This window comes from Lotus japonicus, chromosome 6, assembly GCF_012489685.1.
Source record: "Lotus japonicus ecotype B-129 chromosome 6, LjGifu_v1.2".
Taxonomy (NCBI): Eukaryota; Viridiplantae; Streptophyta; class Magnoliopsida; order Fabales; family Fabaceae; genus Lotus; species Lotus japonicus.
In genome coordinates, this window is record NC_080046.1 from 64294228 (window position 1) to 64311598 (window position 17371).

The window sequence follows — 17371 nt, forward strand, 5'->3', positions numbered from 1 at the left end:
TTCAAAGTTTCCCAAATCCCCCAAATATAATCCCCGGAAAAGTCTAAGTGTTCAAAGAGGGCTAGATCTCAGACCTAAGGTCAGGACCTGCCTAGGGTTTCCTCTCAACCCGAAAGATCAACAACATCAACTCAAATGTCCTACGCTCCGCAATCGCGTCAACACGCACAATTCGATATCAATTCAACAATATTCAGCTCTAAAGAGCGATGCAATAAGAGTATGGTGCGGGAATCATAAGACAGAAACCAGTAAACGGCCGAAGCCTCTCAGAAAACGGAGACACACGTCTCATATAAGTTCACTCGGCCAAAGCCTCCAGAAAAAAACTTTCCAATTTCAAACGATCAACAATACCCAAGCAATATTCAATAACAAGCAATATTCAATATCAAGCAATATTCAAGTCGAATTTATCGACGCCTATAAATCATTAGCTAGTAAGTAAGTTGCCCTAACCTCGAGTTGTTCTGGTCTCGCGGTGCAGGTCTCGCTCACAAGCTTGTTCAGTCAATCCCAAAGTTTCCACAATTGAACCTTTGAGCAAGCAAAGCAATAATGAATCAAAACAAGTCGATACAGTCGAAACAATCCTAACTAATGTTCGACGAAGCTCAAGAAGCTTCAGAGCACAACATTTAGGCACGAATGGAAGGGCTTTCCCCGAATGGATGAGTTTTGACTCGATTCAAGTTTTGTACAAAAACACTTTATTCGCTAAAACGTGCATAACTCGAGCTACAGAACTCGGAATGACACGAAACCGGCGCCAAAATTTTGACAATTGAAAGAGCTACGCAATGGCTCAGGTCATAGAGACCCGAAAATTATTTTTGGACACGGTACCCAAGCAAATAGGTTTCGGCCACTATAGAAAATACGGTTTTCGAACTTTTTCTTCGATCTAAATCAATTTCAAGGTATTCTTAGGCGATATCTAGGCCAGGGAAACTCTCAGAAAAATTATCGGGTCGAAAACTGTCGCAGGGGCATTTTGGTCATTATTTTCAGCTCAGAATTTCAAAATTGGAATTTCGAAAAACAAATTGGATGGGATCGATCCTAACGACATTTATAACAACTAATCCTACTAAAGCTAAGCTCAGTCGTGAATTTCCAGCTTAAAGAACGGAACTTTACCCAGAAATGGGTTTTTCCAACAGAAATTGATCCCGGCGGCATTTCGGCGACATTCAGCAGAAAACAACCGGATATTCACGCTCTAGAGCACGTAGGCAATAAGTTTAGACACTAAAATCAGCTTATTTGGACAGTTTTACAAAAAGCTCAAAACTTTGAGCACAGAAAGACATAGAAAAAGTCGACAGATCTGACGATCAGAAGTGAGGGATAGCATCAGTACCTCGATGTCTACGCGTAGCAACGAACGGAACGACGATCGGTCAAGAATTGGAAAAATCACTTTTCTTCCTTTTTCCTCTTCAATGTCTCGGCCGTGTGTGTGTTGTGAAGCTATTTTTTGATTTTTTTTTTTTTTCATTTTTCATACTATATATAGGAAATGGAAAATGCGGAAAAATGAGAATTTCGCGAATCCGATTTTTCCTACTGATTCCAACGTATTTTAGACACGATATTCTTCCCGCTGAATCTTCTAATTCTCCAAAGAAATATTAGTATGATTTTTGGTTTTCGAGGCTTGTTTTTAATGTGTACCGGCTTAAAATGCACTTTATGATTTTGACCTTGGATGCAGAAACTTCCTTCTGAAGAAAGATCTGGAATGTCGATTAGAGTGGGCGTACGCGGATGAAATCTTTATTTGAAGCTCCGAATAGAAAAAGTCTTCATCGTCCGTTGATTTTAGGGTTTCTGAACTATCAGTGATTCGGTTTCGGCAAACTTCCGAGTATTGGAATTTGACGTTCTTACATTCTAGGGTTTCGTATCGAAACGCTCGTTTATAGACGAATAAGAGAAGTTCTAACATTTCTCTGAAAATTTTTGGAATTAGTTTTCATCGTGCCTTAAAGAGTAAATTAGCTATTTCCTAGCGTTCTTGACCTAGGTTAAAGCGAATACTAACCGTGCTATAACCTTTATCGACTTGGATACCATCCTTAGCTTTTTCCTGAACTTTCTCCTTCACAAATTTATTCCAGTCAATAGACACTTGTTCAGGTTTTCCTTCACGTTACCTCAAATTAATCGTGAAAAGGAATTTTATTCGGTTTATTCCAAACTTAAAAACTTGGGTCTCACATTACTACCCTCCAAAAAGAAAGTTTCGTCCTCGAAACTTAAGCTTCAGTAAAAAGTTCCGGATATTATTCCTTGATCTTTTTCCTCTCTCTCCCATATAGCATCGTCCGTGTCTTTGTTCCAAATAACTTGCACAACACAATCTCTTTTTCCCTCAACTGTTTTGTCCTTGTGATGTTCACTTATGATCCAAAATTCAACTCGATCGCGTGGTAACTCCTAGACGAATTATTTCCTTGGAATCCACTAGTCCAGTAATCATTACCTCTAACTTCGTAACTATCCTCATTCAAACCAATTTACACTTACTAAAATCTCTAACACTTCGCACAAATCAGAACTCATCCCCTAGAAGATTAAATCATAACTATACCTCAAGGGATTTTACTAGTCATTTCATCATCTGATCCTTCAACCTTCTGAGATTTAACTGCTATCGTAACCGCTAACACCACTAAATCTCTTAAGTGTACATGAATCTCAGCTCACTAGATCGACCTTAGCCCTAGGATTCTCATTCAACTTAGTAAAATTCACTTGCTAACCCTAGCATGCATCATCAAAATCCATAACAAAGTTCCATTCACTCTTAAACTCTACGAAACTCGTCCAAATATAACAACTTCAAGTATTCATCTTAATACTAACACTTTCCTTTCTGTAACTTGATCATCCTCCAATCAATCCGATACTTAGTCTCTCGATCAAAACCTGACAAACTTTGAGTCCTACACACTTAAGACAGAGATTCATGGATTTAAAACCTAAACCTTCTCCAAGTTTGGTCCTCTAATGGCCTTTAATCCTCCAATACTTCTTAAATGAATATCCATTTCTTAAAACTATGACTCATTTGCTTACATAAACGACCTGACCAGTGTCGTCATGCTTTCACATTCACATCTTGATCCTGATATTCACAATCATAACTTATTATGCTAACATCATTCGAATCTTATCACATGGCTCATCATATCAGCAACCCCATAATCAACATCAATCGATCCCCAACTTATAACCAACCTTAACACTCTACACAACTCAGAATTCCTTTACTTCAAGATCTCTCTTATACTATACCTCAATGGTCTTTACCCGAAACTCATCTTCAGATCTCCAATCTTCTAAGATTCAAATCCTATTGTCACACCTACAACCATAAGATCTCCTACTCGTACGTGATTCTCAACTCTCAAGGTCAATCTTAACCCTAAGATTTCAATCCATCTTAGTAAATCTCACTTAGTAACCTTAGCATGTTTCTCTGAAATCCATATCAACAATCTCAAGTATTCAACTTATACTAAAACTTTATTTTTCTAGCTTAATCATTAATTCAACACTTTTCAAGTGAAAATTCATCTCTTAAGACTATAATGTCTCCACAAATAAATCAAGCGCTTAGCAAAACTTATTCCTCGAACCCGACTACAACAATCTAGCTCAGAGTTAATTCTTCTCAATCTTGTCATCATCAAGTGATCATCTATAACTTGATATTAAATGCAACCTATTTAGTCTCTAACAATTCCACTCCGAAATCACATAACCTATGACTTCATAATTCCGAGAAAATACTTAATATTTTTCCAGCATTAAATCTCTTGACTTAGTCTACCTCTACTTGGAGTAATCACACGAACTAACCAATTAATGTCTATACGACACTCATCGACTTCCAAAGATTTAAATCTTAATCTTTTAAAATCAAGTGCTTAACACGAACTTTCCTCCCAAATCCGACTAATCCTCGATCAATTCAAATTCATCTTACACATCCTTCTATCAAAGTCCATTACCAGCTGTGATTCCGAATATCACCCCCTCAATATTAAGTTGATCAAGCCTAATACATCGAAGGTGAAAATTTAGAAAAACCCACTGGAACAGTCAATGAGTTCCTATCGTCCAGTAGTCACCATTATCCCGACATCCAATCCTTAACGGTCCCGCTACGGAACTACACGCCCTCAACATCATACGTATACTATCCATGAGGAATCTCTCTGAGATTCATTCTTCGGCTTCTACCTTCCTTATAATCGCATCGGCGCAATACTACTTTCTAGGCTTAGTGGGTTATTCTAAACCTCGTGTAACTTCTATAGTTAAGCCATTCGGTCAGGGCTTACCATCATATGCTTAGTTAAACAAACAGTTGGTACTTATCACAAGATAGTCTCTGGCACAACTATACAGTATGATTAAGCAATAACTTCAATCAATTCAAAGCGAAAAATCGCTTGCAGACAATCAATTTTCACTCTTTGCAGAGTCACACAACCTAGCACAGAAGACCTATTCCCCAACAACTCCCGAAAGACTCGACAAGCTCTGATACCACAATGTAACACCCCGATTTCGGTGGCGTCACTTTAGTAACTCGAAAATAAAATAAAGTAAAGTGGAAAAGCAGGTATTTTTTTTTCGTTTTTGTTTAAATAAAAAGACTTGTCGAAATAAAGACTCAACCCAATCGCGATTAACAGTGATTAATATACAATACAAGCACAGCCCTCGCTGCAACTAAAAACATCGTCACGAGTGTCCTCAAGTGACGGAAAGTAACATCAAGTAACTAAAAGTGTTGCCCAACGGCAAACAAGTGCGACTCATAAATAGAGTCATAAGTTTTATAAATACAGTCCTTCGAAAAGTAAGTCAGCCCAAAACGGCTTCCAAAAAGACTTCTTACGTCTGACTACTCCATGCGATTCCCATCAACGGAGAACCACACCGAAAAGCAATCTGTCGGAAACTACCCTGTCCCAAAAGTACAAATGACGATTCAGAGCTATGACACTAACACCCAACCTTAGTAGGCTCTAAACACCCATACCCTATGCTTCCATCATCGACCCTCATCTGGTCATGCATTCAGTCCGGGTCCTCGTCGAAAGCTTCAGTAATAGTCATTACGCTCCTGGTCCTCCTCGAGTGACGAGTCATCACGAATCGACTGACGGACGCCTGGCAGCAGGCCGACCGCCCAAACACAAACATACAAACAAAGCCAAGGCGCTAGGGTCAACTCACGGAATAAAATAGATAATACAAACAACATGTGAAGAATAAGGGGGTATATATATATATGTTGTATATCTACATGTAATTTATGTATTGCCTACCCTAAGGTATATACATAGCATGTTATCAAGGCTCTAATAAACAATTCGATATCTGCTATCTCAACAGTTCAATAAACAATGACTCAATAAATCAGTAGGGGTGCATGTATGCATGCAATGCCAACTCAGAAGATTATCCCAACAATTAGGCATGTCAAGTCGATCAAACCCCTTGGGTTGAACATACGGACTCGCACACGTAACTCCCACAATTAGGCATGTCGAGTCGATCCAACCCATCGGGTTGAACATACGGACTCGCACATGCAACGAATGACAACGCCAAGTCGGTTCACTCAAAAGAGTCGAACATACGGACGTTGCGCGTGTCCAATGACTACCGCCGAATCGATCCAATCCATCGGATTGAACATACGGATCCGCGCGTGTCGAAAAGTTGTCGCTGAATCGATCCAATCCCTCGGATTGAACATACGGATTCACGCGAGGTAAAATGGCAATCGCTGAATCGATCCAATCCATCGGATTGAACATACAGATTCACGCGTGCCTGAGTGACTACCGCCGAATCGATCCAATCCATCGGATTGAATATACGGATTCGCGCGTGTCAACAATTATTGCCGAATCGGCCCAACCCGTCGGGTTTGGACATACGGATTCGCGCCGCAAAGTCGAAGATACACCCTTGGTGTTCTTCGTGAAGGCCCAGTCTTCTGACCGTCCCAAACCCCAAACATATGCATAATGCAATATGGTTAACAAAACATCGAATCGTCCTCACACGTACGAGTTTAACCACAAGTCTCAATTTAAAAGGACCCGAAGATCAAAGTCGTCTTGCGACTAGGCTGTGAAAAGCCGGAGTACATATTGCACTCAGTGACATTTCCATGGTCACTATGGTTCATCCTCGTGACGACCATCAAATCATCTCAAGTTCAAGGCTTTTCGACTATTTCCCGTTTTTCACAATCATTTCCAAGTCTTAAATTTTCCTAAAGGTCTCGTTAATTAATCAAAGCATTTCAAGTGGAGTTAATCAAGTTATGAGGTTTATTATCGAAATCCAAGTTCCATAAATTCTCAAGTTCCAAATTTCAACTATTCAAAGTTTCCCAAATCCCCCAAATATAATCCCCGGAAAAGTCTAAGTGTTCAAAGAGGGCTAGATCTCAGACCTAAGGTCAGGACCTGCCTAGGGTTTCCTCTCAACCCGAAAGATCAACAACATCAACTCAAATGTCCTACGCTCCGCAATCGCGTCAACACGCACAATTCGATATCAATTCAACAATATTCAGCTCTAAAGAGCGATGCAATAAGAGTATGGTGCGGGAATCATAAGACAGAAACCAGTAAACGGCCGAAGCCTCTCAGAAAACGGAGACACACGTCTCATATAAGTTCACTCGGCCAAAGCCTCCAGAAAAAAACTTTCCAATTTCAAACGATCAACAATACCCAAGCAATATTCAATAACAAACAATATTCAATATCAAGCAATATTCAAGTCGAATTTATCGACGCCTATAAATCATTAGCTAGTAAGTAAGTTGCCCTAACCTCGAGTTGTTCTGGTCTCGCGGTGCAGGTCTCGCTCACAAGCTTGTTCAGTCAATCCCAAAGTTTCCACAATTGAACCTTTGAGCAAGCAAAGCAATAATGAATCAAAACAAGTCGATACAGTCGAAACAATCCTAACTAATGTTCGACGAAGCTCAAGAAGCTTCAGAGCACAACATTTAGGCACGAATGGAAGGGCTTTCCCCGAATGGATGAGTTTTGACTCGATTCAAGTTTTGTACAAAAACACTTTATTCGCTAAAACGTGCATAACTCGAGCTACAGAACTCGGAATGACACGAAACCGGCGCCAAAATTTTGACAATTGAAAGAGCTACGCAATGGCTCAGGTCATAGAGACCCGAAAATTATTTTTGGACACGGTACCCAAGCAAATAGGTTTCGGCCACTATAGAAAATACGGTTTTCGAACTTTTTCTTCGATCTAAATCAATTTCAAGGTATTCTTAGGCGATATCTAGGCCAGGGAAACTCTCAGAAAAATTATCGGGTCGAAAACTGTCGCAGGGGTATTTTGGTCATTATTTTCAGCTCAGAATTTCAAAATTGGAATTTCGAAAAACAAATTGGATGGGATCGATCCTAACGACATTTATAACAACTAATCCTACTAAAGCTAAGCTCAGTCGTGAATTTCCAGCTTAAAGAACGGAACTTTACCCAGAAATGGGTTTTTCCAACAGAAATTGATCCCGGCGGCATTTCGGCGACATTCAGCAGAAAACAACCGGATATTCACGCTCTAGAGCACGTAGGCAATAAGTTTAGACACTAAAATCAGCTTATTTGGACAGTTTTACAAAAAGCTCAAAACTTTGAGCACAGAAAGACATAGAAAAAGTCGACAGATCTGACGATCAGAAGTGAGGGATAGCATCAGTACCTCAATGTCTACGCGTAGCAACGAACGGAACGACGATCGGTCAAGAATTGGAAAAATCACTTTTCTTCCTTTTTCCTCTTCAATGTCTCGGCCGTGTGTGTGTTGTGAAGCTATTTTTTGATTTTTTTTTTTTTCATTTTTCATACTATATATAGGAAATGGAAAATGCGGAAAAATGAGAATTTCGCGAATCCGATTTTTCCTACTGATTCCAACGTATTTTAGACACGATATTCTTCCCGCTGAATCTTCTAATTCTCCAAAGAAATATCAGTATGATTTTTGGTTTTCGAGGCTTGTTTTTAATGTGTACCGGCTTAAAATGCACTTTATGATTTTGACCTTGGATGCAGAAACTTCCTTCTGAAGAAAGATCTGGAACGTCGATTAGAGTGGGCGTGCGCGGATGAAATCTTTATTTGAAGCTCCGAATAGAAAAAGTCTTCATCGTCCGTTGATTTTAGGGTTTCTGAACTATCAGTGATTCGGTTTCGGCAAACTTCCGAGTATTGGAATTTGACGTTCTTACATTCTAGGGTTTCGTATCGAAACGCTCGTTTATAGACGAATAAGAGAAGTTCTAACATTTCTCTGAAAATTTTTGGAATTAGTTTTCATCGTGCCTTAAAGAGTAAATTAGCTATTTCCTAGCGTTCTTGACCTAGGTTAAAGCGAATACTAACCGTGCTATAACCTTTATCGACTTGGATACCATCCTTAGCTTTTTCCTGAACTTTCTCCTTCACAAATTTATTCCATTCAATAGACACTTGTTCAGGTTTTCCTTCACGTTACCTCAAATTAATCGTGAAAAGGAATTTTATTCGGTTTATTCCAAACTTAAAAACTTGGGTCTCACAGGGGCTGCCTAAATCTAAGGGGAAGGATACCATCTTTGTGGTGGTTGATCGCTTGACCAAGTATGCACACTTCATTCCCTTGAGTCACCCATATTCTGCCAGTGATGTAGCTGCTGTCTTTCTGCAAGAGATAGTCCGGTTGCATGGTTTCCCTAGTTCCATAGTCTCGGATAGGGACTCTGTTTTCCTTAGTAGCTTCTGGAAGGCTTTGTTCAGAGCTGCGGGGACTCAGTTGAAGTATAGCTCTGCCTACCATCCTCAATCTGATGGGCAAACTGAAGTTGTAAATCGGTGTCTCCAGGCTTATTTGCGGTGTTTGACAGGGTCCAGGCCTAAGCAATGGGTCTCTTGTTTGCCCTGGGCTGAATATTGGTTCAATACCAATTACAATGTCTCTAGTAAGATGACCCCATACAAGGCTTTATATGGGCAAGATCCACCTTCTCTTTTGCAGGGTTCTTCCATACCTTCTAATTTGGAGGAGGTCCACAAACTTACCCTTGCCAGGGATGAATTATTGGCTGATCTGCGGGCTAATTTGTTGAAATCCCAGGATCTCATGAGCCAAGCAGCTAACAAGCATCGTAGAGAGGTGGTTTTTGAGGTGGGGGATCAGGTGTTCTTGAAGTTGCAGCCCTATAGGAGAAAATCTTTGGCTCGCCGGGTGAATGAGAAGCTCAGTCCTCGCTTTTATGGACCTTATCAGATCCTGGAGAAAATTGGGCAGGTGGCTTACAAGTTGGATTTGCCACAGCATAGTAGGATCCACCCTGTTTTTCATTCTTCTTTGCTCAAGAAAGCTGTCGGCCAAGGGTTTGTGCCTCAACCACTTCCTGAGACACTATCTGAGGAACAACAACTCCTAGCTGTCCCTGAGGCTGTGCTGAACATGCGGGAGGATGCTGCTGGTCAAGTCGAAGTGCTGATTCAATGGGAAAACTTACCTGCTTGTGAAACCAGTTGGGAATTGGCTGCCAAGATTCAGGAAGTCTTTCCTGATTTCCACCTTGAGGACAAGGTGAAATTCATAGGGGGGGGGGTATTGATAAGTATAGACCCTTAGTCAAGAAGGTCTATGTTAGGAGAAAGAGGGGAGTAGCAGGGGATAATAACCCTGTATCTGACTCTAACTGACTTCATGGGGGGTTAGGATTCTGTTATTCTGTTAGTCCCTTATAACTGACAACTACCTACTATAAAGGGTAGTTAGCAGGGTAGTTAGAATCACTTCTGAGTTGTTAGGAAGAGTGGAGAGTCTGGTCTCTCGAATAACCAGTGGGTTCTTCTGTAGTTTGTGAGTTTCCTCTGAATCTTCTTGGATTCAGTGTGAGTTTCAATACAATTCTTCTCAGTTTTCTTCAGAGTTTATCACAAGACATGTCTGAATTCTTGCCTACTAGGCTACTCAGGATTTATATGGCTCATTTTCTAATTGTTTTACTTGAGGATTGTAAAATAAACCCAATAATTCCACTACATAAACTGTTAAAACATTTCGTATTGAATTGGAAGTGATATTTATGCAGGTAGATAACAACCTTGATTTCAATCCCTGCCCAAGATTTGTTGGAAAGCTCGAGACAACTTCTAATCTGAACATCAAATGGCAGGTTTGTTGGCATTGTTAATTCAGCAGCTTAAATTTTATTGTTTTTAAGTCTTCTATGAAGTTTATATTGAAGATAAATTATGTTTATTGATGCAGTTAGTTAATTGGTGGAGTTAAGCCATAGGTTGCAGCATAAATTTCCATCAACGGGTATGCACGAGCACGAAGCTTTACTAGAAGCATTTCTTCTGATTCAACCGGTTTCTTCTTGCAAGCCAAATTAGAGGATACAACCAAGAACTATTAGAGATATGGAGAGAGCGACTATAACCAAATCCTAAGCAATAGGCTCGCCGTGGTTCATTTTTAATTGTATTCATTTCAATTGCTTGCATGGAATCACTTTGGCTTGTGCAGTTGGGCTTTTTTTAAGCAGTTAGAGTGACTTGCTGCTCTCAAAACTTGAGGTATCCACCTGTTGTCAGTTTAACACATGATAGATATTTGTAATATTAATAGTTCTAGGATGAGTGATAAGTAGAATGAATTAAGTGACAATCATGCAGTATAAAGAGTGTTTTGGATTAATAGCATATGATGTCAGGATCACTGCTGTGTTTTGTTTTATGTCTATTAATAAAGATCTATAAAGACCCATACATTTATATTAAAATATCTACTGTGATTTGTCTCGAGGCTTGAATAATTTGTATAAGATTATAGGTTTAAATTCTGCCTGTGATCTTATGAGCAAACATGCTTGGTTTTATAATGTTCAATTATGTAGTATTGTGATATTGTTCATTTGAATTTTTCATATGGAGCATTGATGTAAGTGTCGTGTGGCTGTTATAGTGACATTTATCTAATCATTTTCGGGGAAAAAAGGTTGACTGAAGAAAAGAGAAGAAAAAGGATATGTATTTTTGGGTCAGAAAACAAAAAGAGAACTGTGTTCTTCCCTTGGAACTTATTTTGTTAAGAGATATGAAAAGGCTTTGACAATCTGATAAAAGGGTTCTAATAGGAGAGTAACTTGAATAAAAATTGATATATTTTTTCTGAGTTTAATAATAGTAGTAATAATAATAATGACAAATACAATTACGACAACATCAAGAAGACCCTCCTACTCCTTTAAATACATAATTGAAACTAAAAATAATAACAATATCAACAATATGAGGATCTTTATTTTAAATGCATAGTTGGAACTATTATGTAACGACAAAAATATAAGATGACAAAGCATTTCTATATCATGCTCCTTTCTGATGGACTTGTCATTGAATAGAGAACATCTGCCAATCTGGAAGTAAGTTCCAGCCATAAACTTAGCTAGACACTTCATGATCTTGCTGGGCTTGGCTCCTAGCTACTATCAGGCCCACCAATTAATGCAACTAGATCTAATAATTCTTATGTGATGCTTCTTCACCATGTTATTTTTCTAACATATCAGACCTCCAAAGGATCTGATTGCTAGATTTGGTGGAAGGATATGTCTATGGTTAATTGGTTATACAAAAAAAATTGATAGCAACACGCTGCTATTCTTCAATTAGTCAATACACTTGTCTAGTAAATCGATCAATATTTTGTAAGGGTTTTGACCTTGTAAAAAATGGACCAATCCTATAAAATGTGTTAAAAAGTTGCTAGCATTTATCTATAAAAAGAAGAATTCAGGAGCTAATATTTCTCTGCTAGCTGTGTGAACACTGGTATCTACTTGCAGAGCAATAAAATTCAACATCGTCAATAAGTACATGACACCAGTTATATAACAGTTTTTTTTTGTCAAACAGTTAACTATGCTAATGTGCTTCCAAACAGCAGCAACTGTTGGTGATCCATATCCTCAATTCTTAAGGAAGTAATCCCTGATTCAAGTTTATTGTAAATTTGTAATTGTATAACACATGGAGGTGTGAGAGCAAAAGAGGAGCTTGCAAGTTGCAATCATTCAAATGCAAATATCAGTAATAAACAGTGTCTAATTCCAATTTTGGTTTGTGGCTCAAGCACAACTACTTTGTACAGCCTACAGACAGCTTAAATTGTGATGTATTCAAAAGCACAATCTTCCATCAATCTTACAATAACTTCATTTACTATTCTTTATGCAATGGAATGGTTGTAATTAAAATAACCACCATTCAGAACAAGAATTACCAAAATTCCACTGCTGAATTCAGCAAATAGATCACTACTTAATGCCCTGATCATGTTACAACAGGATATCCTCATACCCCACCAACATTCATCATAAACACAAATGGGTGGAACACTGGAACCTGCAATTAAATGAGAGGGACCACGAGTGACAATCCCTTCCAAACTACCTCATTAACTCAATTCCCATAGCTGTACCCAGCACATCTGATCTGAGAGCACTGTTAAATGTAACATTTCAAGCAGAGTACAGACGTAGTCAAAGTATTTAAGCTGGAACATCCACAAAATTGCATGAGCATTTAAGCTGGATTCAGAAATAGATTCCCAATCGGGGAACCATTTAGCCTGTTTGGATACTTGTCAGAAAGTATGAAAACCGAAAAATAACACATCCCGAAGCACTTTTTGTTGAAGTAATATCTAAGCTACTTCAACAAAAAGTGAATAGGGATGTGTTGTTTTCACGTTTTCATACTTTCTAACGGTAAACCAATCAGACTCTTAATTTGCAGTGCGTGATTTCATATTATACTCATAGTTTTCTATCTGAATTAATAAGCAAGGCACAGAATTTACAACTTTGAAATCACCTGAACCATGCCAGAGAAGAGTCACATCTCTTTGACAGTGAAAATCAATTCTGAATGAATGCAAACACCATTTCAAATTCAGCAGGCAAGCGCCTTGATGTCAACCAACTTTATACAGGGGAAAACATCATCTCTTCAATGACCCTATTTTCAACCCTAGAAAGGAAAAAAAAATATCCCTTCCCTTTAGCCAACTATTGTAAAGCAAACCATGAGTGGAAAACATGGAGGGAAAGCTGGTTCTAATTAAACAAGAAAATTTTAGAACCCCCCACCCCTCTTTCATAGTCAAATTATCCAACCATCATTACAAGAACTTGAGTTAAGCAACACTTCCATGATCTGACACATCATCATAGTAATAAGGGGATAATTTTCCATCTTTCTTGGCAAGTTTCGTTTGGTTCTCTGTACTCACTTCCTGTAACATCTTCACCACTCTTCTCATTGCAGGCCGGTTGATCGGAAGAGGACTGGTGCAGATGAGACCAATGTTTAGGACCCTGCAAATTTCCTCTTTGAAACAAGGATCAAGCCTTGAGTCAAGAACATGGTCCACGCCTTTCTGATCCAAGGTGTTGCATGCCCACATAACCAAGTCCTTTTCCCCATATTCAGGATCTATTGGCCGCTTTCCGGTAACTAACTCAAGTAGGACAACTCCAAAACTATATGTATCGCTCTTCTCATTCACTCTAAGCGTGTATGCATATTCTGAAGAAGGAAAGATTCATATCAGTTGACTCCAATGAAAACACATTATTAGAAGTGGAAGCTAATAATCATTGCAAAAGACAATAGGAGGTATTAATGCCAATCATAAACAATTGCAGACAAAGCTTTGCACAGAAAACTCCAAATTGTTCTCAAACTAATAATCCATAATAACAAATGAAAGCAGTGATTGAGTCAAGCACAAGTAACCAAACTAAATATATCACATATTTATCAAAATAGGATTAGACATGGAATAAAAACTGGAAATAAGAAATTTCTGCTAACCTGGTGCAATATAACCACAAGACCCAGCTATGACCGACATGGATTTAGTTCGATTCCCAGCGGATTCAACTACCTTAGCTACTCCAAAATCTGCCACCCTTGCACCGAAATCTCCATCCAACAAGATGTTATTAGATTTCACATCTCGATGGACAATTGGTGGAACACAGTCATGATGCAGATAAGAGAGGCCTTCTGCAGCATCAAGAGCTATCTTATACCTAGTTGGCCAATCCAACAACCCTCCTTTACTGCTATGCAGCAAATCACCAAGACTTCCATTTGGCATGTACTCATAAACCAGTAGCTTGCAGTCCCTGGTGGTGCAGCAACACCATAGCTTGACAATGTTCTTGTGCCTAATTTTGCCTAGAGTTTCGACCTCAGCATCAAAAGCACTGTCTTGAAACAGACTCTTCTCAATGTATTCTCCACTCTCCAATTCCTTCCTGAGCCCTCCCCATATCTTCTTCACGGCAACAGCTTCGCCACTCGTAAGTACAACCTTGTAGACTTTCCCCGACGATCCACTCCCTATGACATTATCTTCATCGAGGCAGTTCAAGATCTCATCTTCACTAAAACCCAGTTTATGAAATGACATCAAAGTCCACCTGGATTTATCAACAGAGCTTCCAGCATTCTTGAAATTTCTGTACTTGAAGTAGAACCAAACCACACCAATGACAAACACCAAAGTGGCAACTATGAAAATAGTTCGAAGCAACCAAACAACACGCGCACTCTTATCCCCTCCTCTACCATTGCACAAACCTTTCAAATCACGACATAAACCAGGGTTACCCATGAAACTAGCCTTGTACATATCCTTAGCCAGCAAAGGGGGAATTCCACCAGAAAGCTGATTGTAAGACAAGTTAAGCTGATTGAGCTTCAAATTCTGCAACCCCACAGGAACATTCCCGGAAAATTGATTATTGGAAAGATCAAGGAAATTAAGCACAGACATACTCCCAATTTCATCAGGAATTTTCCCAGCAATCTCATTATTAGCCAAATTCAACTCATTGAGCTTCTTCAACAATTGAATCCCTTTAGGAAGCTCCCCAGAGAGGTTATTGTTATGAAGATCAAGAGTCCCCAGCTGCCTAAGATTCACTATACTCCCAGGCAAAGAACCATTGAACTTGTTATCATCACCTGAAAATTCCTGAAGATTTTCCAATCTTCCAATCTCAGCCGGGACCGGACCTGAGAAATTGTTTCTGGAAACCATTAACTGCGACAGATTCTTCGCCCCAGCAATGGTTCCGGCAATCGAACCGGAAAGCGAGTTACCGATTAATTCAAGCAAATACACATGGGGCAGGCCCCACAAACCCTCCGGAACCTCACCGGACAACCGGTTGGAACCAAACCTTACACGCGTCAAGCTCCGGCACGCGCCCAGGCTCGCCGGAATCTCCCCGGAGAACGAGTTCTCTATCATCAGAAGCTCTTCCAACGCGCCATGGTCGCACAGAGTCACCGGAATCCGACCGGAGAAGTTGTTGCTTGAAACGTCGACCCACCTCAACGGCGCGTTCTTCCCAAGATCCCCCGGAAGCTCGCCGGAGAGCTGGTTATCAAACAACCTGAGCTCGTAGAGATTCGGCGAGAAGGCTATGCTCGCCGGCAACTCGCCGGAGAATCGATTCTCGTAGAGGTTGAGACTCTCCAACGGCAAGCGGCAAAGCTCGTCGGGAATGGACCCTCCAAGACGGTTCATGGACACGTCGAATAGCCTCAACGCGTTGAGGTTCGACATTCCCTGAGGCAACTCGCCGGAGAGCGAGTTGTTATACAACTCAACCTGAACCACACTCGTTAACTGAGTCAGCGAACTCGGAATCGACCCGTGCAGGTTGTTGAGCGCGAGGTCCAAGTCCCTGAGCTTGTGGAGATTCCCAATGGAGTCAGGGATGTTTCCGACGAGGTTGCAGGAGCTGAGCCAGAGGATCTCGAGGTTGGTGAGTTTTCCGAGCTCGGAGGGGATTGGACCGGGGAGAAACGGGTTGTAAGAGAGGTTGAGTGTTTTGAGGGTGGTGATGTTGGCGAGGGAAGAAGGGATGGTGGAGTCGAGGAGGTTGTAGACGAGGGAGAGGACCTCGAGATTCTGGAAGCTTCCGAAGGAGTTTGGGATGGGGCCGGAGAAGTTGTTGGCGGTGAGGTCGAGGTGGCGGAGGTTGGGGAGGAGGGGGAGAGTGTGGGGGAGTTCGCCGGAGAGGAGATTCTGGGAGAGGTCGAGGTGGGTGAGGGAGGAGCAGAGGGAGATGTGAGGGGAGAGAGTGGAGTTGATGTAGTTGTTGAAGAGTGTGAGGGAGGTGAGATTGGGGAGGGTGCGGCAGAGGAGGGAGGCGGGGAATGGGCCGAGGATGTTGGCGTTGGAGAGGTCAAGGTGGGTGACGGTGGTGTTGGTGGGGTCGCAGGTGATGCCGAACCAGTTGCAGGGGGTGGTGTTGTTGGTCCAGGTGGAGAGGGAGGAGTCAGGGTCTTCTACTGAGAGCTTGAAGTTGTAGAGGGAGTTACCTTCTTGGTTGAGGGTGGAGATGGTGGATGGCAGCACCACCAGGAGGAGGAGGAGGAGGAGGAACAGGAAGAGGAACAGGGGAGGCATTGTTTTTGGCTCTGTTTTTTTAGCAGCAAAACAGAGTGAGTGAGTGAGTGAGTGTGTTTGGTTTGGTTCTGCTATTCAATTCAAACTGATTACTACATTTACTTGCCAGGTTTGGGTTTGATTTTGTTTGTTGTGCTTTGCCATACAAAACTGCTTGGGAGGGAGAGGGTATCCTTTTGCTGTGTGTCTCTCTATGAAGACATGTGAGATTTGATTTGATGGTCTAGCAGTCTTGTTATCCCTTAGTAAAATGTTTCATAATGTTATGATTAGTGCATCCTTGTTATATTTGTTTTTGTGTAAATTCTTTGGTACCTGAATTTTTTTATGGGTGTGGTATCCGGATTAAGTAATTTAATAGATTATTATCATATTATTCAAGATAAATATTACATTTTTAGATTTTACTTCACTTGTCAATTGACTTTATGTCATTAAATTCATTTTTTAATGAAAAATGGACGAGTGGTGGAAACGAATGATAATGTTGGATATGCGCGTAAAATGATCATGGTTAATGATGAACAAATCTCAGAAAACACAACTCGCATATCTCATGTCCCTAAAAATGGAACACTGCATTATTATGATATAACAAAATCAAAATTTTAATCGATACATGAGTCTTTATTATTGAATCAATTCATTTTGGGTACCACACCCTAATCTGATTTAAAGTACCACAACAACCACTTTGTTTTGGTTGGTTGATAAGCATAATTTCACATATATTAAAAATATTATTGAAAAAGTTAAGAGTTTAATGTGCATTATGATTTAGATACGATACTAT

The 17371-nt window shown here is 40.2% G+C and overlaps 1 protein-coding gene across 1 annotated transcript; it reads right to left on the minus strand.

Annotated features, from left to right (window-relative positions):
* Window positions 1-12940: 12940 nt before the first annotated feature.
* On the minus strand, window positions 12941-16820 carry LOC130722823 (receptor-like protein kinase HSL1). Its single transcript, XM_057573670.1, has 2 exons — window positions 13962-16820; window positions 12941-13673 (listed from the first exon to the last, which is right to left on the minus strand). Exons 1-2 carry the CDS (start codon window positions 16576-16578, stop codon window positions 13282-13284), a joined length of 3009 nt encoding a protein of 1002 aa, XP_057429653.1. The 5' UTR covers window positions 16579-16820; the 3' UTR covers window positions 12941-13281.
* Between the last annotated feature and the right edge of the window lie 551 nt (window positions 16821-17371).

Bases quoted from the DNA above. Each gene is read 5' to 3' on its own strand.
- LOC130722823 (XM_057573670.1), bottom strand. From the start codon at position 16,578: ATGCCTCCCCTGTTCCTCTTCCTGTTCCTCCTCCTCCTCCTCCTCCTG. The intron at 13,674-13,961 runs GTTAGCAGAAAT...TTCCTTCTTCAG, and splicing joins TTGTGGTTATATTGCACCAG to AATATGCATACACGCTTAGA.